At 48.0% G+C, this 24,250-nt stretch overlaps 1 protein-coding gene across 8 annotated transcripts in view; it reads right to left on the bottom strand.

Annotated features, from left to right (window-relative positions):
• Positions 1–24,250, bottom strand: part of INVS (inversin) — a 178,154-nt gene that overhangs the window by 21,704 nt on the left and 132,200 nt on the right. For 4 of the 8 annotated variants that reach the window (XM_074987955.1, XM_074987954.1, XM_074987953.1 and 1 more), the window contains one exon: positions 12,409–13,213. In XM_074987955.1, the coding sequence (XP_074844056.1) occupies positions 12,409–13,213 (805 nt within the window). Of the gene's footprint in view, positions 1–4,159; positions 4,572–12,408; positions 13,214–24,250 lie in introns of those variants that run through there. The other 4 variants (XR_012644533.1, XM_074987959.1, XM_074987957.1 and 1 more) reach the window with 4 other exon arrangements.

Below are 24,250 nucleotides of genomic sequence, written 5' to 3' on the forward strand. Positions count from 1 at the left end.
TCATGGGTGTCTTTAACAATCATGTAGGAAACAATTACATAAGAAAACCAGAACTGTGATTGTTACTGAAGGAGGCCACTTCTGAAACCGTAGTTTTATTATTAATTGTATTACCACAGCACCTAGCAGTCTAAAAACAGTAAAACATTTACAAAGAAAAATTTGGCAAAATGAATGCATTGCTGAAGAAAACCCACTGAGAAAGTGAAATGAGCAGGAAGGACACAAAAGGAAATATTAAGTACTGTATCAAGCAAGAAGTTGAGCAGAAATTGCTGTTATCTTTGAAAATAGGTACTACACATTAGAATCGCTCTCTCGCAAGAAAAGTTGTTAATCAGGATGCTTTCACTCCTGGCAAGCGGCCTTTCTCCAAGCTGGCTGTACTCTTTCATGAGCTCCAGCATGCAGAGCAGCATCAAATTCCATAAAACCTTACACAGGGCTCCTAAGACACTTACACACCATGGAGGAGCTCAAACTTTACAAGAACTTGATGGAGCTTAGAGGCTGTGTGGTTGGTTTACTCCTGCAGATTTCTGAAGCTCCCTAGCAGTGTCTGCAGTGTTTAAAATCTCCCTAGGACCCTATTACCTCCTTAATACTCAAGACTATAAACTTCACAGGAGTTATGTAAATTGTAAACAGTATTACCCTGTGGTAATAGCTATGAAGAGGATACGCTTTGCAGGGTTTAACAATGGTGAAACTGCAGAATTGAGCTTTTTTGCAGTTCCTGAAAAATGTGTCGTCTTGTCAGTGGCCAATACAGCAATATGTTTTGCTGTGTGAGAGTCTGTAACCCTATATTCTCTTCTTTTTCAAGGGTACGATAAATTTGGTACAAACCACGCCTTCAGAGGCATCATCATTTGAAAACTCATAATTCACAGATAATTATTGTCCTGGTAAAATACATGCGGCAACATCTTATGTAAAGTTATAAGGTTCTACTGTATGTTACCAAGGCACATTCCAAATCTGAGGAAGCAGCCACAAACCAGTTCCTCAGGGACAGAAGGCAAACTGATGCCTCAACCAGGTGTCAACAAAATAAAATGAATCACCGCCTGGTTAAATAGCCGTTATTGGGCGGAAAAAGGATCGGAGTGAGAAATTTATATACTGATAATGAAACAGCTGGAGGGTCCCACCCCTACAGACTTTTTCTCCTGCACCGCAAGTGGAGATGATTCTCAAAAATAAGGAAAAGGATAAGAACAAGGATCAGAAGCCCCTAGTTAGTCTTCCCTTTTGGTCTATACACAACCAGCTACAGCACCTGAAGAACAAAGGAACACCTTTGAACCGAGGGAAGTGACCCTTGGGGAAGATTTTAAGCCAGTAAAACTGCTGACACCCATGGGCTGTGTCTACACTAGCCTCAAACTTCGATATGGCTACGCAAATGGCCATTTTGAAGTTTACTAATGAAGCGCTGAAATGCATATTCAGCACTTCATTAGCATGCGGGCGGCCGTGGCACTTCGAAATTGACGCGGCTCACGGCTGTGCGGCTCGTCCCGACAGGGCTCCTTTTTGAAAGGACCCCGCCTGCTTCGAAGTCCCCTTATTCCCATGAGCAGATGGGAATAAGGGGACTTCGAAGTAGGCGGGGTCCCTTTGAAAAGGAGCACCGTTGGGATGAGCCGCGCAGCTGCGAGCTGCGTCAATTTCGAAGCGCCGTGGCTGCCCGCATGCTAATGAAGCACGGAATATGCATTTCAGCGCTTCATTAGTAAACTTCAAAATGGCCATTTGCGTGGCCATTTTGAAGTTTGGGGCTAGTGTAGACGTAGCCATGGTGAGAGTCTCAGAGGGGTAACCATGTCAGTTTGTACCTTCACAAAAAACAAGCAGTCCTGTATCACCTTAAAGACTAACAATTTTATTTATTGGTAATGAGCTTTTGTGGGTAAGACCCATTCATCAGAATGAGAGAGACTTTTGCACTGAATTTACTCAGCTTGTTAATTAGGCATTAGCTCTACAGAGAGTACAATGGCTAAATAGCAATAGCATTTCACCTTTTATTTTCTTGTAATTCTGACTTGTATGCATCTTTACTTGTAATCACATAAAAATATTTTTCTGTCGTTAAACCCGTTTTATCTAAGCCAGTGGGGTGGGGGGGGACACACTTCTGATGAAAGTCAGAGTGGGGATTTGCTGCAGTTGCTTGGCAGTGTAATTCAAGAGTGTCTGGCCACAGCATTCAGACAGCATAGCTGAGAGCAATTTACATGCTGGGGGTTGTGCACGAGCAGGAGGAGTTACTCTCAGAGTGAAGCAGTATAAAAAGGCACTCCAGGCTGGAGCACTGAGGGGACGCAGTTGTTCAATAATGCAGACTGTACGCTGACTGGGTAATGTCATATGGAAGGACCGATGGTGTATTTGTTAATTGAGTACTTTCACACATAAATAATAATAGAAACATTTATCACAAACTGCTTTACATACTACTGAATATACAAGAATTACTTTGCCTACTACCTAATATTATGCAAACTATATAAAGGAATCAGTGCCGCTACCTCTTGGGTGAAACATGCTGGCTCTTTGATGCAGTATCCTAGACCAGAATGTGACATTTAACATTCAATCAAAATTGCAAAGAGAATTTAGACAGAATTTAGATAGTAATTATCCAGGTTGGAATTTGGTTCAAGCCTCAGGTTTTATGTCCCATTTTTTCTGAAAATTGCCTTGGGATCCTTGCTGACCGCAAATGGTCAGAACCTGCTGTTACACATTAAAGAAAAAAAAAGCATTTCCAGTAGCACAGTGCCCCCTATAACCTTGTTGGGGCCTTGATTCAGTACCTAGCAGAAGCATTCCCTACTGAACCAATATATCCAGCCACTTCCACCACTGTTGTCTTTGATGTCTCCCAGCCCAGTAGTGAGTCGCCTGAAGTTTGTTTACCTCATGATGGGTCAGAGGGCCACAGAACACAATCTGCAAACCAAATTCTTTTTTCGAAAACACTTAACTGTGTTCTGGCAAGGAAAAGAAGGTCCAAGGATAGCTATTACCATCACTGAGTATTTATCTAATGCATTGTTGGAATTTGGGGGTCACAGCTCTGAACACAGTTAAAACAAACTCTGGGTCATCCATCCTTTGTTTTTTTAGATATATATAAAATCACAGTAACGTGTGTTACAAGTAGATGAGGAGCAAGAGCTCCTGCACAATCCCTATGGAAAAAGCAAGAAGAGCTAAGGGCAGACAGCATAGATACGGTTGAAATGATTCTTTGTCTCCCTGTTCGCCAGAGTAAAGGAAACCTATCAGAAGTGGAAGTTTCCTAGAAACTAAAGATGACAAATATAAGAACATATTGGGCACAGCGCACAATTTTTTTCAGAAAAAAAATTACAGAGGAACCCCAGGATTAATTTAAACAATCACAGAGCAGAACTAGAACTTCTCTCTGCAAAAGCAAGGTACTCAGAGAAGTTAAATAGTAACAGAGAGGGAGCCGTGCTAGTCTATATACTATCAAAACAAAAAAGCAGTCAAGTAGCTCTTTAAAGACTAGCAAAATAATTTATTAGGTGATGAGCTTTCGTGGGACAGACCCACTTCTTCAGACCATAGCCAGACCAGAACAGACTCAATATTTAAGGCACAGAGAACCAAAAACAGTAATCAAGAAGGACAAATCAGAAAAGCATGATCAAGGTGAGCAAATCAGAGAGAGGAGGAGTGTGGGGGGAAAGTCAAGAATTAGATTAAGCCAAGTATGCAAACGAGTGACTCAGAAAGTTTCATAGGCCTATATATTTGCAGTGCATCAGTGTTGGAATGTGGGAGTCACATTAACTTCTCTGGAAAAAAAAAAAAAAAGCAGTCAAAAGTTTTTGAGTCACTGTAGGGGCTCGTTTGCATACTTGGCTTAATCTAATACTTGACTTTCCCCCCACACCCCTCCACTCTCTGATTTGCTCACCTTGATCATTTTTTTCTGATTTGTCCTCCTTGATTACTGTTTTTGTTTCTCTGTGCCTTAAATATCGAGTCTGTTCTGGTCTGGCTATGGTCTGAAGAAGTGGGTCTGTCCCACGAAAGCTCATCACCTAATAAATTATTTTGCTAGTCTTTAAAGAGCTACTTGACTGCTTATTTTTCAGAGAAGTTAATGTGACTCCCACATTCCAACACTGATGAACTGCAAATATATAGACCTATGAATCTAACCTTGTCCTGGAAAACGTTTCACGAGCACTAATTAGACAGAACAAGAGCACTTGGAATTTAGGAATATAGCAATTGCCAGTTCAGACCAAGGGCCATCTGTTCTGTTCTTCTTCGAGTGGTCCCCGGGGGTGCTCCACAATAGATGTCGGGCTCGCCTGGCGCCGCAGATCGGAATTCTAGCAGTTTCTATTGGATCACGCATGCGCCGATGCGCGCCGCTCCCTTGCGCACCCCTGGCCATGTGTGCGATCCGGTCCCCGCCAGTTCCTTCTCAACCGCCATCAGCTGCAGATGGAATCCGCTCAGGCTAAAGCCAGAGACAGATAAGATAGTTGTTTTTACGTGTAGTTTGTTTGTTTTTGTCACTATCAAAAAAAAAAAAAAAAGAAGAGAAAGAAAGAGAATATTAGCAGAAAGAAGAGGAACGAAGGAGAGAGGAGCGGACAAGAAGTCTAGTTAAGCCGTCCGCTGCCCCGCAGGCCGGTGAATGTTATTTTGGGTTAGAAAGCACTGACTAGTGGCTAAGTACCCTATTAACAGTAAAGACTCACCGCGATGGCCTCCTCGGGGTTTAAGAAGTATGCCGCGAAGCTATGCCGGCCTCCGATGGGCATAGTGAATGCATTCACTGCCTGGGAGAGTCACACTGCCGGAGAAGCCTCACACAGAAGGGCCCTCTGGGTTGCATAAAAGGAAGGAAGCCTCTTTGACCCCCTCGGTGCAAAAGAGGAGGAAACTCTCCCTGGCTCGATCCTTGCCGGCGGGCCCAGCGGGCAGGAAGAGCGGAACGCAGAGCCCCCAGCCGCGAGCGCATGAAAGTGGCAGCGCAGCAGCGCACGTGGCAGAGGCTGAGCCTCTGATTACACAACAGGCGGCATGGAAGGCGCCGCGAGCGCCAGCGAGGCAAGCGCTGGAATCGGTGGCACCGACGCAGGCAGCACCGGCCCCCGCGGCGCTGATGGCGCAGGGGCGCCCAGCACGGAGCCTATCTGTGCTGGAGGAAGCTACCAGCGCGGCACTGCCGCTGACTGTGCCAAGTGCGGCGCCGACAACGGGGCCAAGATCCCCGGCACGGGAAGGGTCAGCACCCACCCTGCAGGGGAGGGGCAAGGCAAAAACAAAAACTCGGCACCTCAGTCCATCTCCAGGCAGGGTCGTGCTGCCCTTATCTCCTAGCCCCCTCCCTCCCCCTCAAGGTACACATGCCACACCAACGGGCTGTAACTCCACCGGCTTATTTAGGGCCTCCCTCTCCGCTCCTCCAACCAATTTTGCTGTGGCTTGGGCCACCTTCACCATTTCTGGGCATGGATCCCCTTGAGTACTATCACAAACCAGCTTCACCACCATCTACGTCGTCGCAGAGGTCCTGCTCTCCCAGACATCATGGGTACGCTCCCCGATCGTGGTCCAGGTCTCCATCACCGGGCCCTTGCCCACACTGCTATGGTCATCCTCATCATGCTGAACACAGACACCGCAGGTCTAGATCCAAGGGCAGGTCCTCCCCTGCTACTCGTCAATACTTCCGTGTACACACTCACTCTGGGACGGGGACACAGTTGTCTCAGGGGGAATTAGGTCCAGAATCCCGAGACTTCCCTTCACAGTCCTCCAGGGAGCAAGTATATCACCGAACTCGGGAGCCAGAGGATTTGAGGGAGGTGTACCCCAGTGGTTCCTCCTCATCCTCCCCAGATGAGGCCATGGCCCCCAGGGATGTTTCCCCCCCCGGATGACCTTAAACAATTCCAGGAGCTGTTCAAAAGAGTAGCTTTCATGCAGGACATTCAAATAGCAGAGGTGCAGGAGAAGCATCATAAACTCCTGAAAAATGTGAGACCCCCGGCTTCGTCTAAAATCGCTGTCCCGCTGGACGAAGCCATTATGGAGTCAGCCACTAACATATGGCAGACCCCGGCCTCTATTCCGCCTACGAACAAGAGAGCGAATAAGAAGTACTTTGTCCCAGCCAAGGGCATGGAGTTCCTCTTTAGTCACCCGCAGCCCAATTCTTTGGTGGTCGAATCATCCCAGCAGAGGTCGAAGATGTCTCAGTACAAGTCGTGGGGGTCGGATAAAGATGCTAAGAAGCTACAGCTGTTTGGCAGGAAAGTATATTCCTCCTCTACCCTATGATTGAGAATGGCAAATTACGCGGCACATCTATCAAACCACAACTTTGACAATTACTCTAGACTCACTCCCCTCATGGATTCACTCCCGGAGGATAAGAAGCCGGTGTTAAAGGCGATTGTCCAAGAGGGCTATACGGCATCGCAGACGGGAGTCCAGATTGCCCTGGATGTGGTGGACACAGCAGCACGTTCAACAGCTGCAGCAGTGGTCATGCGTAGGGAATCCTGGCTCCAGACATCTGGTATCCCCAGGGACCTGCAGGCGAAGATCGCGGATCTTCCCTTTGATAAGCAAAAGCTGTTTGTGGACTCAACCGACTCGGTCCTCCACTCCAGCAAAGACTCGAGGGCCACACTTAGGACCTTGGGTATTTATACTCCCCCATACAAGAAGAAGAAATTTTACCTTCAGCAAAGACGCTATGCTTACCAACCACAGCGTGCTCAATATCAGTGAGGCTATGACCAAGGGTGCCATCAACAGCAGCAACAATACAGGACTCCCAGGTGACGTTCTCAACAAAGCCATACACCCTCAGGGCAGGCCCAGAGACAGCAAGTTTGACCGGTATGTTGGGGGCTGCACTATCAACACCATCACTCAATGCCACTCTCATCTCATGTTCCATCATCGCCTCAAACCGTTCCACTCCCAATGGCAAAAGATCACCACAGACAAATGGGTGCTAGAAATTATAGCCACGGGTTACACGATCCCTTTCCAGTCACTTCCACTGACGAAGCCTCCCGCCAGGCCTCATGTCAGGGATGCTGCCCACGAGGCGAGGCTCAAGCAGGAGGTAGATCACCTCATGTTCATAGGGGTGGTGGAAAGAGTGCCGGAACAATTCCAAGGGAAAGGTTTTTATTCACGCTACTTCCTAACAGAGAAGAAAACAGGAGGCTGGGGGCTGATCTTGGATCTACGGGGCCTCAACCGTTACTTGTGCAAGCAATGCTTTCGGATGATCACAGTTGCCTCCATACTTACGGCACTGGACGATGGACACTGGTTTGCAGCCCTCGACTTACAAGATGCTTACTTTCATATAACAATCCACCCGGCACACAGATGCTTCCTCCACTTCACGGTCGGCAGGGAACATTTCCAGTACAGGGTTCTTCTGTTCGGCCTATCCTCGGCACCCAGAGTCTTTACCAAAACCCGGCAGTGATATCAGCCTACCTGCACAGACAGGGAGTGTTTATTTTCCCATATCTGGATGACTGTCTGCTGAAAGGGGCCTCAAAGGCAGAGGTCTTACGCATGATACACGTCACCGCAAACACGTTTACTTCGCTAGGCCTAGTTATCAACCTCGCAAAGTCAAAGACTGAACCCACACAAGATATAGAGTTCATAGGGGCATGCATAAACTCTATCACAGCAAGAGTATACCTGCCCGACGCCCGCTTCCGTGCCATCAACTCCCTGGTGCAAGTCATGACGTACAGCCCCACGGTGCTGGTCCTAACGTGCCTGCAGCTGTTGGGGCACATGGCAGCAGCGACGTTTGTGGTACAGAATGCCAGGTTACACATGCGAAGCCTGCAGCATTGGCTGACGAGTGTTTACAAACAGGCATCCCACACTGTCCACAGGGTAGTGTCGCCCACGACGGAGGTGCACAGATCCCTAGCGTGGTGGGAAAATCCCAAGAATCTGCTAGTGGGGGTGCCTTTTTCACCAACCACAAATTTCTATCTTTCTTACTACCGATGCCTCCCACACAGGATGGGGAGCGCACACTGGCAGCAAGGTGACGCAAGGGCTATGGTCCCCTGCGGAACAGACACTGCACATAAACATACTGGAGCTCAGAGCAGTGTTCAATGTGTGCAGACATTTTCGAGATTACCTGCATGGCAAAGTAGTCGGGATCAATACTGACAATACCTCCACTATGTTCTACATCAATCGACAAGGAGGGGCACGATCCCGTGTGTTATGTGCGGAAGCAGTCCGATTGTGGAACTGGTGCATTGCCAACAACATAACGTTGAAAGCCTCGTACTTGCCAGGCGCTCACAACGTGAAGGCAGATCAGCTGAGCAGGCGCTTTGCACTCACGCATGAATGGCAGATCCGCTCCGACCTGCTACGGTGCATATTTCGTAAATGGGGGTTTCCTCAAGTCGATTTTTTTGCCACCCAGTACAACAAGAAGTGTCCCCAGTACTGCTCCAGAGCAGGAATAGGGCGGGGGTCCCTGGGGGACGCATTCATGATTTCATGGAAGGGCCCTCTACTCTACGCGTTTCCCCCCACAACGCTTATCCACAAGGTTCTGCAGAAAGCCAGAAGGAAGAGAGCTCGCATGATACTCATAGTCCCAACTTGGGACCGGCAACAATGGTTTCCCTTGCTTCTGCGCATGTCGGATCGTCCACCACTTCCCCTACCGGTGGCGCCGGACTTACTCACCCAGGCTCAGGGGTCCATAGTGCACCCGCACCCTCAGGGTCTGCGCCTACAAGCATGGTTAATCCATGGCTCAGCGCCTTAGAGAGCACGTGTACGGAGGGAGTACAAGTAGTCCTGGAGTGTAGCCAAAGGACCTCCACCAGGAGGACTTATGAAGAGAAATGGACTCCATTTATAGCCTGGTGTTCCGCCAAGCACTTAGCTCCCCTTGATGTTCCTATAACCATAATACTAGAATACCTATTGGACTTCAAACGAGACGGGCTTTCTCTATCCTCGCTAAAGGTCCACCTTGCTGCTATATCAGCTTTTCGGCATACAGAGGAAGGGCCCACTGTATTTGCCCACCCTATCGTCACAAGGTTCTTGAAGGGGCTGGTAAACCTTTACCCCCCTCGAAAACCGCTTCCGCTGTTGTGGAGTTTGGACTTGGTGCTCAGCACGCTATCGGGACCACCCTTCGAACCATTAGCCATGGTACCCCTCCGACTCCTTATGATGGAAACAACCTTCCTCCTTGCGATTACATCAGCCCGCAGGGTGAGCAAGCTCGCGGCAGTGATGGCAACGCCGCTCTGCACAGTAGTCTCAAAGGAGGCGGTAACCTTATGATTACACCCAGCCTTCGTTCCAAAAGTTTCCTCGGAATTCCATCTTAACGAACCAATAGTTTTACCCTCATTTTACCCGAAGCTTCACAGCTCCAGCAAGGAGGCACGCCTACATCTCCTAGACGTGAGAAGGGCGTTGGCCTTTTACATAGACAGAACTAAGTCCTTCCGGCAAACGGACAGGCTTCTAGTGTCTCTCGCTCCCAGGTCAAAAGGGGAAGGCTTTTCTTCACAGAGAATTTCAAAGCACATTCTGTCCTGTATAAAAATGTGCTACGAGCTTCGAAAGACCCCTTTGCTGGCCCCGCCTAGGGCTCACTCCACCAGGGCGGTGGCAGCGGCAACAGCCTTCTTCAAGGGCATCACGTTAAAAGACATCTGTAGAGCGGCGACCTGGTCATCCTACAACACCTTCGCCAAGCATTATGCCCTGCATCGGGTATTCGAGGAGGATACCCGTCTGTCGACAGCAGTCCTCTCAGGGGCAAGCTGCACATGAATCGATTACCCACCTCCTTACTTGGGTTACTGCTGGGTAGTCACCTATTGTGGAGCACCCATGGGGACCACTTGAAGAAGAAACCATCGTTACTACAGGTGAGTAACTTCTCTTTTCCTGGCTCTAGTAGTGGCCAGTATCAGCTACTTTAGAGAAAGGTGAGACCTTCGATATCACATCTAGTTATCATCATCATCATCATTATCATCATCATCACCACCACCACCACACAATGTTACATGAAACACAGCTTCTCTACTTCTATGGGCAAGAATCTTGACTGCCTTTGTGTACTTCTCTCAACTTGCTTTTCTGAAAATTATACACCTACCAAACTCTCCTAATACACAACACAATTGAATGACATTGTGTGATCTTGTTGCAGGGAAAGTGACAGACTAGAGCAGAGGCAGCCAATTATTTTTTCACATAGTCCAAGTTTTTGGGGCAAACTATAGTGAATGTTTAGTCCCTACCAAGCTCCACTCCCTGACTCACCTATTACCCTCCTTAGGCTCCCCACCCACCCTGCCCTATTTCCCCACACTGATAACAGGATACATGGGGCTGCCTAAGCTACTGACTTTACTGCTTGTCTACCCCCACAGATTCTGCTGTGTCACCAGGTGAGCAAAGCAGAAATGGGTTTGGGTGAGAGGAATGGATAAAACCTGAGCCTGAGCTCATTCCATCCAGTGAGCTCATCCCACCCAGAAGCTCATCCTGCCGACAGTGTCATGGATGCCCCAGCCTGATTATGGGTGATTGCTGCATCTGTTAGTCATAAAGACATGTAAGGACATGAGATATGCTCACGTGAAGCTGGGCTCCATTTTGGGCCTGTACTTTCCCACAAACTGGGGCTGTAGGATTGTTTAAAACAGAAAATTTCCAGGAACATGACAAAAGGTATAGAAGACCCTGGGAAGTCTCCATCTTGCATGTTTCGTCTCTAACTCTCTGGACTGCAGATTTACAACTAAAAGGAACATTCTAATATGTGCACTGAGGACCTTCCAATCTTTTGGAAGTTACCAGAGACTTTACAAGCCACCTGTTTATTTCACCACTACTATAAACAAGAATCTTGCAATGAATGTATTACATAATCTACTACCCACTTTAATGCTCTTCTTTTTTCAATCAATAAACCTTTATTTTTAGTTACTAAAGGATTGGCAACAGCCTGAGTTTTGGGTAAGAGCAGAGTTATAGATGTGGCTGATCTCTTGAGATCAAAAGAAACGTTTGTTTGGTTAAATTGGTTTTCAGTAACCACTTATCATTAAGTTTAGTGTCCGAGTAGTGAAATAAGGAGTGGAGTGCCTGAGGGCACTGCATTTTTGATTTCCCGAAAACCAGTATGGTGATTTTGTTACTGGCTTCTTATAACCTAATGATAGAATAACCACCAGTCTAGAGTAAGTCTGCTGTATTTCTCAGCAGTCTGCCCTGAACCTGATATTCTCAGCTGCGACCTACTGAAGCATGGTGACAATCTATCAACAGTTTGCTTTATTTAATTTTAAAAGGAAACTAACAATTTTTAGAGTAAAATATAGAGACTTGGAAAGACTCAATTATCGGTATGTTAGTAATTACAGTATTCTGTCTTCACAGAAAAAAAATGAAGAAACAAGGAACTGCAAACGTATGATATAGAGAATTTGCAGATAAATGGCTTACCCTGTCAACTTTTAGAATTAGAAATATTAAGACAATTGAATATTTTATTTCTGAATCTATTATGAATTGCTTTTTTTTTTTATTTACAGTCACACAGGACAGATTCTGCCACAGCTATGCACACTGAATAGCACCCTTTCTCCATGAGTAATGCTGGTAGTGCCTTAGGCTTCTATCAATACAGTTAGCAAGTGTCTTCCACCAGGATCTGATGGGCATATCCTAAATAAATTCTCTGAAATTATGAGGACAAGAAAGGGCTGTGGGGAGTTCAAGCAGTGGTGGACATCAGTCCTTCGTGTCTTCCTCCTCCTCAATAATTCCCATTGAGTACCATTACAGCTAGAGTTTCCAGTATAGGTAGCCAAGTACGTATAAGCTACCAAACATCTTGCTATTTGGACCTTATTTAATAATTAGAGATCAGAATGAAACAGCACGAGCTGGAAGGAGGAGTTGGTAGCAGAGGTGGAAAAAAAATCTATGCTGGAAAAGTAGTTTAAACTACTGCATTTTGGGAGGGGTAGTCCATCAGCAGATCCTTGGCTTTAATATGCCAGACTTTGTTTTCTGTGAATAGCCATGTGCTAAACAAAAAAGTAACATTTCAGCCAGTTATTAAAAGTCATTTCTCTCCTTGAATTCTATATGAACGAACTTAATGATTCCTGGCCAGTAGCATACATTTCTGCTTTTTGGTGACAGAGCAGGAAATTCCTAATAAATCACTAATCATTTTCGAAGAAAAGGGACAAAATAGAAAAAGTAAGTTTTCAAAGAAATCTAATTATGTTTTAATCTCTTTGTATCTCTCCCCCCCATCTATGGTAACAAATGTCTTACCTTCGCCATGCCCTCTGAATAACAGTAGCAGCATAGATCTTCTTCCGAAATAGCTCTTTTCTTGTTCTTTCCTTTTCTATTATCTGCATACGGATCTCTAATGGGATAAATTCAATATTCATACTCTGCCATGTAAGATGGGAACATAACTGATCATCTGCATTCTTGGACCCACTTATATCTATTTTTTCCAAGTTCAAACTGTCATCAAAAACAGTGTGTTCTGCTGCATCGCTTGGTGCAGGTGTTGTAGTTCTTGCTTTGATAGATAGTAAAGGGCAAGTCTTTTTTGCTAATTCATTATTTGCCACATTGTTAGTTTGTACTATGCCACGTGAACTGTCATTTCTGATGTTTACAAATCTCATTTTGGCACTTCCAGGTCTGCTGGAGCCAGCCGGGGAACATCTCTCACTGTTTAACTCTTTATGTTTCGCTTTCAGCTTGCGCGGTTTGCCTTTTGATAGAGGTTCATACTGCCTTGAATTCACTGCATTTCCCTCAGTGCAGTTAATATTCTGCAAGTGCCCTGTTGTTCCTGCCCAGTGGCTTCTGCTGCTAGCTATAGATTGATTCTGACCTGCTAATTTCTCCCCAGCACGGATGGTGTTACAACAAGGGATGTGCTTTTCATTGCCATGTGTTAAGCCTTTCTCCACTGAAGTCTGCTGCTTGTGCTGTTCACTACACCACTCTGTAGCTGGCACAACTTCATGGTTAGCTTCAACTTGGGTGCCATCGTTTTCTTCACCACAATGGAATTGGACACAAGCCGTCTTGCTTTTGGTGAGTTTTCTGGATAATTCTTTAGGAGATTAATGGGGAAAAAAAAAGAACATTACAATCGATAACGCAAAAATAAGCTTAGTTTTCCAATTCAACATTTGCACAGCAAACTATGTCACACACTGAGATTTAGAAATACCGTGTGGAAAAAAAAAATGAACAGGCAGGAAAAATTAGAAGGGAAAAACACTCATAAACTCAGTTTTATTCTAGTTGGTTACTCGATGAACGTGTAATTGGTTTCTCTTGCAAACACTACATTTGAATCACATTTCTAGATCAGTGCACACTCACAAGCAGTGTTTATCTATCTCCATATTCTGGCCTCTCTTAGGAAATTGGATTCATTCACTGCGTAGCAGTGGATTACCCAATGAGATCTACACACCTGTTTGCTCTACTGAAAAAGGAACAGCAGAATACCACCACTCACAGTATGTCTAAGCAGTTTTTGATGTAGCCATGCTGTATCCTGTCATCTAATGAAAATTCCTCTATATTTATAGAGATCCCCTGCTACAGATAGTCCAGAGCGTGCGATTTCTAGATCCCCACTTCACCATCCTAACTCAGAACTAGAAAAGTACCAGATGTCCCCTGCTCTATATTTTCCATTTTCAGGTCCTAAATGGGAGAGCATGTCACATGTTAAAGTAGCTTCTAAACATTCTGGGCATAATAGCTTGAAAATGGGATTGCAGCACATAATGCAAATCCCTCAGATTGTTTGGCTTCAATGCAGTGCTTGCTTCGTTAGGAGCCCCAAAGGAGAAAACAGAAAAAGCAGCACAGACAGGAGTCAATATGGCATGCACATACAGCTAATAGACATACAAGAGAGAAAAAAATTCATTTATTATAGCGTACTTCATAAAATACAATCACAGGAGAGCCATAGAAAATGTTTAGGTCATACAGTCCAATAAAGTACATACAAACCTACTGGGCTAAATTCATCCTTCAACTTCAGTGGAGAAGTCAGAGATCTGTTGTCTGGATACTAAGTTATGGCATATAAACATTTGGTTTACAGTAGGAAACAAGGGACTATTATCCATAATTTCTCAGATTGGGAAGACTTGTCAAAAGGGCAGCTCTGTGTTTGGTACACACACTGAGACTGTTGTTATTCTGACTAATCTATCAGCACAAGATTGCTATGGAAGCAAACAGCCCAATGAGCTCAGGGTGTATTTACTTTTTTTAAATTCACAGGTTGGGAAATTTTATATTCTTGGCGTATACAACAGGAATAAATAATTCAAGCAACGTGTGTTTTCCAGTTGACACAAAGATCAGCATGTGTGCAACATTTCATGCTAATCAATTTTAATTTACTGTGTTTTTTTCTTCTTTAACAAAAAAGTGGGAAGAAGAATTTTTCCTAGTTTGTGTCTATGTATTTCTCTGCTAGTATGATCAAATAGCAGTTCTCTGAATGTGACAGTGACTAATGGCATTTTCCTGTGCTTAGTGAAGTCATGCGTAAACTCCCACCAATATTAGTATAAGCAGGAATGGACCAATAGTACAATTGTCAGGACAATATCCCTGATTCCCTGACACATTCATTCCTATCTTGATAAACAAAAGTGAGACAAGCCTTTGAAAACAGAATCCATCATACTGAAATCTAAAGGTGGCCTGGTGTTACCTTTATGAATATAATAGATGGAACCAGAGTTAAAGTCAGCCATGACACGCTACTATGGTTAAAATAATTTGCTGCTGAACTTTCAGTGATAAGGCAAGTAACTAAGAGAAGGAACTGAAAATTGTCAAATTCAAAACAAAACGGTTCTAAAAGGTACGGACCATATTTTGGAATGAAGTGAGCTTTTTCAGACTAGGAAAACTAGAAGATAGTAACGGGTGAGCACATCACAACATGTGAAGTGTGATCAGCATGCAGAAAAGTCTCTCACCTCTGAGGATTAACAGCCCTATCTGCTGCTTCATATGAGACAGAGAAGAGACTAGTATCAGAGGGATAGCCAAGTTAGTCTGTATCTTCAAAAGCAACAAGAAGTCCTGTGGCACCTTATAGACTAACAGATATTTTGGAGCTTAAGCTTTCATGGGCAAAGACCCGCTTCATCAGATGCATGAGTGGGGGTTCCAGAGGAAGGTTTAAAGAGGGAGTCTCAGTCACGGCGAGGGCCAGAGCTGACAAGATCTGTTCAGTCACGGAGGATGTGACCCATTATCAGCAGTTAATGTGGAGTTGTGGACATCAAGAGAGGAGAAATCAGGTCAGTTCAGTCAGGGAGGATGTGGCCCATTATCACTTGCTAATATGGAGGTGACAGAGAGATAGTTGTGTTAGTCTGTATTCTATCAAAACAAACCAGCAGTCATGTAGCACTTTAAAGGCTAACAAAATAATTTATTAGGTGATGAGCTTTTGTGGGACAGACCCACTTCTTCAGATCAACTTCTTCTTCTGTGAACAATAAGAGCAGAAAAACTGCTTTTGTAACTGGCCAACCACTCTCAGTCTCTGTTCAGTCCTTGGTTTATGGTGCCATACTTGCAAATGAATTGCAGCTCTGAAGTTTCTCTTTCGAATTTGTTTTTGAAGGATGGGCTATGTCCTCCCTGACTGAATTGACCTGATTTCTCCTCTCTTGATGTCCACAACTCCACATTAACTGCTGATAATGGGTCACATCCTCTATGACTGAACAGACCTTGTCAACTCTGGCCCTCCTCTCGACAGACTCCCTCTTTAAACCCTCCTCTGGAACCCCCCAATCATGGATCTGACAAAGCGGATCTTTACCCACAAAAGCTTATGTTTCAAAATATCTTTTAATCTATGAGGTGCCATAGGACTTCTTGTTGCTAAAGGAGAGACTGTGGAAAGAGGACAGCCTAGGTGAAGAAGAGCTGTCAAAGACAGGAGGCTTTAAATAACTTTTCTTTCAATTTTTATACATTAATAGCAGGTGCAAAATAAAATTTCTTATAATTGCCATGCTGCGGTTCCTTCCAAAGTGCCAGATTCAGGCATTTATTCTGAACAAAATCCTATGCAAATCCTTTCAAAAAGACAGATGGCTTTCTACTGGGAAGCAAGAACTTGATACTCAGTGAAGACCAAATCCTGAACACCACTGCAGTTAATAGGACTTTAGTCTGAGTAAAGACTGTAGGACCTCTCCCTTGACCCCTACATTCCCAAGTTGGTACTTATTTAGGTAAAATTTTCATTGCCACCTATGAGAGCTTAGCCCAAATATGAAGTGATTAAGGACATCAGGATTTGATCCTTACTATATCTTGTTCTCTGGCATCTCATCATTCCCAAGCTCATCATCACAAGCAAGCTCCCCATAAAGCAGGGCACACCAATTCCAAGTGTAGAACGACAGAGGGAAAACCTGCAGGCATAGCTTCACTACTACATGAACAACACTCTGCACAATACACCTTTAAAAATCCATGGGTCCTACACACGCCATACCTCATTCAAGGCACCAAATGTCCTAATAGCAACCATGTAGGTGAAATCAGACAATGACTACACTCGCAAATGAACTCACACAGGTAAAGGATGAAGGACAAAAATCCAGTTGGGTGAGTGCTTTTCAATAAATGATTAGTCTGTTTAGACATAGGCATCTCATCTGCCAGTCCTCATCTGAAAAAGAAAGGTTACTCACCGTAGTAACGGTGGTTCTTCGAGATGTGTCCCCGTGGGTGCTCCACATTAGGTGTCGGGCTCGCCCGGCGCCGCAGATCGGATCTTCCAAGCAGTTTCTGCCGGACCGCGCATGCGCCGGTGCGCGCCGCTCCCCCGCGCACTCCCGGCCATGTGCGCGATCCGGTCCCCGCCACTTCCTTGACCAACCGCCTCGGATGCTCCTGCAAAACACTAAACAGAGATCCGGAGCCGGGAGGATGGGCGGGTAGTGGAGCACCCACGGGGACACATCTCGAAGAACCACCGTTACTACGGTGAGTAACCTTTCTTTCTTCTTCGAGTGTCCCCGTGGGTGCTCCACATTAGGTGACTACCCAGCAGTAACCCAAGATAGGAGGTGGGTAATCGGATTATGTGCAGCTTGTCCCCGAGAGGACCGCTGCCGAGAGACGGGTATCCTCTTGGAATACCCTGTGAAGGGCGTAATGTTTGGCGAAGGTGTCACAGGATGACCAGGTCGCCACTCTGCAAATGTCTTTTAGCGCAACGCCCTTGAAAAAAGGCTGTTGATGCTGCCACCGCCCTAGTGGAATGAGCCCTGGGCGTGGCCAGTAAAGGAGTCTTTTTGAGTTTGTAGCACATTTTTATGCAAGATACGATGTGCTTAGAGATTCTCTGCGAAGAGAGACATTCTCCTTTTGATTTGGGAGCGATAGAGACTAGGAGCCTATCCATTCTCCGGAAGGACTTGGTCCTGTCCATATAGAAAGCTAGCGCCTGCTCACGTCCAGGAGGTGTAGGCGCACCTCTTTGTTAGAGTTATGAGGCTTTGGATAAACAAGGGTAAACAATAGGTTCGTTAGTATGAAACTCAGAAAGAAACTTTAGGAACAAAGGCTGGATGCAGACGTATGGTTACCGCCTCCTTGGAAAAACAGCGCAGGGCGGCGTTGCCATAACTGCCTCAAGCTCGCTCACCCTGCAAGCTGATGTGATTGCGAGAAGAAAGGTCGTCTTCATCATAAGGAGGCGGAGGGAAACCGTGGCCAAAGGCTCAAACGGTGGTCCCCTTTTCGCATTAAGCACCAGGTCCGAGTTCCACAGAGGTGGAAGCGGTTTCTGAGGGGGGTATAGGCTTACCAGCCCTTTGAAGAACCTGGTAACCATGGGATGGGCGAACACCGTGTGCCCTTCCTCTTCGTGTCTGAACACCAAAATGGCGGCCAGGTGGACCTGAAACGAGGATAGCGAGAGTCCTCCTCTCTTGAGGTCCAGTAAATACTCTAATATCACAGCCATAGGCACCGAAAGGGGGCTAGCTGTTTGGTAGAACACCATGCCGTAAAGCGAGTCCATTTCTGCTTGAAGGTCTTCCTGGTGGAAGTCCTCCTGCTACTTTCTAGGACTTGCTGCACTTCCTCCGTACATGTGCTCTCTAGGGAGCTGAGCCATGGATTAACCACGTTTGTAGTCGCAGGCTTTGGGGGTGCGGATGCACTATGGACCCCTGGGCTTGCGTGAGCAGATCCCGCGCCACCGGAGGGGACATCGGTGGCCGGTCCGACATGCGCAGGAATAGGGGGAACCATTGCTGTCGATCCCACGTTGGGACTATCGGGATCATTCAGGTTCCTTCCCTCCTGGCTTTCTGCAACACTTTGTGGATGAGCACTGTGGGAGGGAAAGCGTAAAGCAGGGGGCCCCTCCATGAGATCGCGAAGGCATCCCTCAGGGACCCCCGTCCCAGTCCTGCCCTGGAGCAGAATCGTGGGCACTTCTTGTTGTGCTGAGTAGCAAACAGGGTCTATCTGGGGAAAAACCCCATGCGTGGAAAAATCGGTTGCAGCAGATCGGGACGGATCTGCCACTCGTGCGTGAGTGCGAAACGCCTGCTCAGCTGGTCTGCCTTCACATTGCGAGCGCCTGGTAAGTACGAGGCTTTCAAGGTTACATTGTTGGCGATGCAGCAGTTCCACAACCGGACTGCTTCTACACATAAGGCACGGGACCGAGCTCCTCCTTGCCGATTTATATAAAACATGGTGGAGGTATCGTCTGTACTGATCCCGACTACCTTGCCTTTCAGTTGGTCTCGAAAGTGTCTGCAGGCGTTGAACACTGCTTTGAGCTCCAGTATATTTGTGTGCAGTGACTGCTCCATAGAGGACCACAGCCCTTGCGTCACCTCTTCGCCCATGTGTGCTCCCCACCCTATGAGGGGGGCATCTGTAGTAAGAAAAACCAATACGTGTGGTTGGTGGAAGGGTACCCTTGTTAGCAGGTTCTCGGGGTTTACCCACCATTGCAGGGATTTGCGCACCTCCGTTGTGGGCGACGCCATCCTGTGAACAGTGTGTGCTGCCGGTTTGTATACGCTCGCCAGCCAATGCTGCATGCTGCGCATGTGTAACCTGGCGTTCTGTTCTACGAAACGTCGCTGCTGCCATGTGGCCCAGCGGCTGTAAGCACGTCAGAACCGGCACCATAGGGCTGAAGGTGAAGCCTTGCGCGAGGGAGCCGATGGCCCGAAAGCGAGTCTCTGGTAGATACGCCCTCGCTGTAATAGAATTTATGCGTGCCCCTACGAACTCTATGTCCTGTGTGGGGTCTGTCTTTGATTTTGTCAGATTGATAAGCAGGCTGAGCAAAGAGAACGTGCCTGCTGTGACACATATTATGCGTAGTACCTCCTCCTTTGAGGCCCCTTTGAGTAGGCAGTCATTCAGATACTGGAATATAAATACCCCCTGTCTGTGCAGGTAGGCTGACACCACTGCCAAGGTCTTGGTGAAGACTCTGGGGGCTGAGGAGAGCCCAAACGGTAGGACCTTGTAAGTCGAGGGCTGCGAACCAATCTCCATCGTCTAGTGCCGTAAGGATGGAGGCGTTTGTGATCATCCGAAAACGTTGCTTGCGCAGGTACCGGTGAGGCCTCGAAAATCTAAGATGGACCTCCCCGTGAGGAAGTACCTCGAGTAGAACCCTCTCCCTTGCAGTTGCTCCGGCACTCTTTCCACTGCCCCTACGAGCATGAGATGGTCTACCTCCTGCTTGAGCCTCGCTACATGGGAGGTCTCCTGGAGGTGGGGCCCCGGGTGGAGGTCATGGCGGTGGGAGCAACTGGGAGGGGATGGCGTACCCCGTGGCTATGATCTCCAGCACCCATGTGTCTGTGGTGATTCTTTGCCACTGGTTATAAAATGGTCGGATGATGGCCTTGAGCACTGGTTTCGTGCCCTCTGGAAGCGAGTCCATGAGGGAGGTCAACCTAATGTGGTTGTTGAAATTATGGTTCGCTAGATGCGCTGCGTGATTTGCCATTGGCAACAGTAGCGTGGAGGAGGAGTAGACCTTTCTGCCCAACAGCTCTAGCTTTTTGGCATGTTTGTTTATTCCCCCACGTTGCGACGACTCCACCACCAAAGAATTTGGTTGTGGGTGGCTGAACAGGAACTCCATGCCCTTCGTGGGCACGAAGTATTTTTTTTTTTTTTCGCTCTTTTGTGGACAGGCGGAATAGTCGCAGGAGTCTGCCATATCATAGTGGCAGACTCCAAGATTGCGTCATCAGCGGTATTGCTATTTTGGAGGAGGCCGGAGGTCTCAGATTTTTGAGGAGCTTATGGTGTTGCTCTTGCACCTTTGCTGTCTGGAAGCCTTGCGTGAAGGCCACCCTCGTAAAACAGCTCTTGGAACTGTTTGAGATCGTCCGGAGGATGGACGTCCCCCGGGGCCGTAGCCTCATCCGGGGAGGAAAGCGAGGAACCGCTGGGGTACGTCTCTCTGGACCCTTCCGGTTCCTGCTGATGATGGTACACCCTCTCACTAGAGGTGTGCGAGGAAAAATCTCGGGGTTCCATAACCAGTCCCCCCTGAGATGCTTAAGTCTCTGTCCCCGGTCACAATTGCCCTCGGGGGTACGAGATCGTTCGTAGGGATCTTTCCCTAGTAGATTGCCGATGGTGTCTATGCCCTGCGTGGTAGGGGCGACCACGGCAGTATAAGCACTGGTCTTGGGAAGGTGACCTAGACCACTCCCTTGGTGCATACCCTTTGCGTCTGGGGGAGGGAGACCATCGAGACCCCGGAGAGAGTGACTTTGCCTAATAGTCCAGCGGTTCAAATCCCAGGAAGGGTGGAGGTGGTCCCAGCCAGGGTGAGGCTGGTTGCAGAAATGGAGAAGGGGGCTCCGGGTAGGCCAAGGGGGGGGGGGACCCCTGCCTTCTAGTTGGAGTCTGCAACATAGCGGAGGGCTGTGAGAAAGCAACTACACAGCCCTGTGCGGAGAGGGGCTGCAATGCCTCCTCTTGTGTGCAGTCTTCCCCCTCCCTTGAGGAGGTAACTCCGCCCCTGACATACAGGGGATCCCGGCCCCGTCCGCACCGAGCTCGGCACACTCGAAGTCGGTGCCGCACGTGCGGTGTCCTTCAGTGCCGGCAGGCTGCGTGCCTGCGCGCTCTGCACTGCCGGTTTTCCGGGGGTCGGTGGTACCGGCGCTTGTTTAGCCGCCGCCCTGCCTGCAGGGCGGGGCGGCTGGCTGATTATCGAAGGGTGAGCCGCTTGCACGTGGCTCTCCGTGCCGCCGCCGATCAGCTGTTGCTGCGGCTGGGGGCTGCTCGCTCCTCCCGTCCTGCTCGTTGTTGCTGCCGGCAGGGATCGGGCTGGGGGGCATACAGGGCATTCCGGCGTCCGCACCGAGCTCGGCACGCTCAAGGGCGGTGCCGCACGTGCGGTGTCCTCCAGTGCCGGCAGGCTACGTGCCTGCGCGCTCTGCACCGCCGGTTCCCCGGGGGTCGGTGCCGCTGCCCGCGGTGCCGCTGGTACCAGCGCTTGTTTAGCCGCCGCCCTGCCTGCGGTGCGGGGCGGCTGGCTGATTATCGGAGGCTGAGCTGCTTCCACGTGGCTCTCCGTGCCGCCGCCGATCAGCTGTTGCGGCTGGGGGCTGCTCGCTCCTCCCGTCCCACTCGCTGTTGCTGCCGGCAGGGATCGGGCTGGGGAGCATACAGGGGATTCCGGCCCCGTCCGTACCGAGCTCGGCACGCTCGAGGGCGATGCCGCATGTGCCGTGTCCTCCGGTGCCGGCAGGCTGCGTGCCTGCGCGCTCTGCACCGCCGGTTCCCCGGGGGTCGGTGCCGCTGCCTGCGGTGCCGCCGGTACCGGCGTTTGCTTAGCCGCCGCCCTGCCTGCGGTGCGGGGCGGCTGGCTGAGTATTGGAGGCTGAGCCATTTCCACGTGGCTCTCCGTGCTGCCGCCGATCAGCTGTTGCTGCGGCTGGGGGCTGCTTGCTCCTCCCGTCCCGCTCGCTGTTGCTGCCGGCAGGGATCGGGCTGGAGATACTTTCCTCCGTTTCTGCGCTGATGGAGTGAGGGAGGCAGCTTTCCTTTTAAGGGCCCCGGAGGGTCCCTCCTGCTGCGGCCGCTCCGGCGCTTCTGGCTGGAGGGCCTTATCAAGAAGCAGCATTTTTTTTTTTTTTTTTTTTTAAAGCCTGAAGAGGACATTGTTGGTGAGTCTTTGAGTTTTTAAGTGGGTACTTAGCACCTTCTTTGTGCCGTTTTCCCCGTCCGATGGCCTGCCTTAGCAGGAGGGCTGATAGCCCTAGCTCCTGGCCTCCGGCGCTTGTTACTGGGACTGGCTGAGCTGTCCCTCTCCTAGCTTGTTCGTTGTTGTTTTTTTTTTTTTTTTTTTTTTTTTTTTACAAAATAACAACCGGCTAGCTTATAGTAGCCTAAGTGCCTGAAAAAAACTTTAAGAAAAAACAGATAAAGTCGCTGAATACACTACTTGGCCTTAGCCTAGTTGGATTCCGTCTGCAGCCAACGGCGGTTAAGAGGAACTGGCGGGGACCGGATCGCGCACATGGCCGGGAGCGCGCGGGGGAGCGGTGCGCACCGGCGATGCGCGGTCCGGCAGAAACTGCTTGGAAGATCCGATCTGCGGCGCCGGGCGAGCCTGACACCTAATGTGGAGCACCCACGGGGACACTCGAAGAAGAACTGCATGACACTTTCAAAAGATAAGCCTGGGGCAGTGCAATCATGGAAAAGAGACTGGATTTATGGTTTATTACAGCAATCTATGACACACCAACAAATCCCAGCCCTCAGCTGCTTTCTTCCCCATCCCTTCCCTCCATTCTTTCCCTCCTTATGACTGGAGTAGCATTAATGGGCCATCAAAACAAAAAGCAGTCATGTAGCACTTTAAAGACTAGCAAAATAGTTTATTAGGTGAGCTTTCGTGGGACAGACCCACTTCTTCAGACCATAGCCAGACCAGAACAGACTCAATATTTAAGACACAGAGAACCAAAAACAGTAAGCAAGGAGGACAAATCAGAAAAAGATAAGGTGAGTGAATCAGAGAGTGGAGGGGTCGGGGGGAAGATCAAGAATTAGATTGAGCCAAGTATGCAGACGAGCCCCTATAGTGACTCAGAAAGTTCCCATCACGATTTAAACCATGTGTTAATGTGCCAAATTTGAATATAAATGTCAGCTCGTCCACTTCTCTTTCTAAAACGGAGCGATAATTTCTCTTCAGTAACACACATACCTTGAGGTCATTGACAGAATGCCCCATTCCATTAAAATGTTGACTAACTGGTTTGTGGATCTGGAGTGTTTTGATGTCTGTTTTGTGCCCGTTGACCCTTGGTCTAAGGGAGTTAGAAGTCTGTCCAATATACAAAGCATCTGGGCATTGTTGGCACATGATGGCATATGTGATGTTAACAGAGGAGCATGAGAAAGTGCCCGTGATTCTGTGAGTAACATGGTTAGGTCCAGTGATGGTATTTCCAGAGAAGATATGTGGACAAAGCTGGCAGCGGGCTTTGTTGCAGGGAAAGGTTCCAGGACTGGTGTTCCTGGGGTATAGACTGTGGCTGTTAGTGAGGATCCTCATGAGGTTGGGAGGTTGTCTGTAGGAGAGAACAGGCATGTCACCCAGGGCCTTCTGGAGTGTAGCATCCTGATTAAGAATAGGTTGTAGGTCTTTAATAATTCATTGCAGTGGTCTGAGTTGGGGGCTGTAGGTGATGACCAGTGGTGTTTTGTTCTTGGCTTTTTTGGGCCGATCTTGGAGTAGCTGGTCTCTGGGTATACGTCTGGCCCTGTCTATTTGTTTTTTTACTACTCCTGGTGGGTAATTCAGGTTTATGAATATTTGGTAAAGTTCTTTTAGTTTTTGGTCTCTGTCAGTAGGATCAGAGCAAATGCGATTGTACCTAAGAGCTTGACTGTAAACAATGGATCTAGTCACGTGTGCAGGATGGAAAAATGTAGCCAGACATGAACCCCCCCCGACTTGGCCTTTTCTTCCTCTCCCCCCCCACTGGGAGAGACAGAGGGAGAAATAAGCAGGGGAGACAGGTAGCCTTTGATGTCCTGGGAACACAGGTGTGTTGTCTCG

The sequence above is a fragment of the Carettochelys insculpta genome, chromosome 2 (assembly GCF_033958435.1).
Source record: "Carettochelys insculpta isolate YL-2023 chromosome 2, ASM3395843v1, whole genome shotgun sequence".
In the NCBI taxonomy this organism is placed as follows: domain Eukaryota; kingdom Metazoa; phylum Chordata; order Testudines; family Carettochelyidae; genus Carettochelys; species Carettochelys insculpta.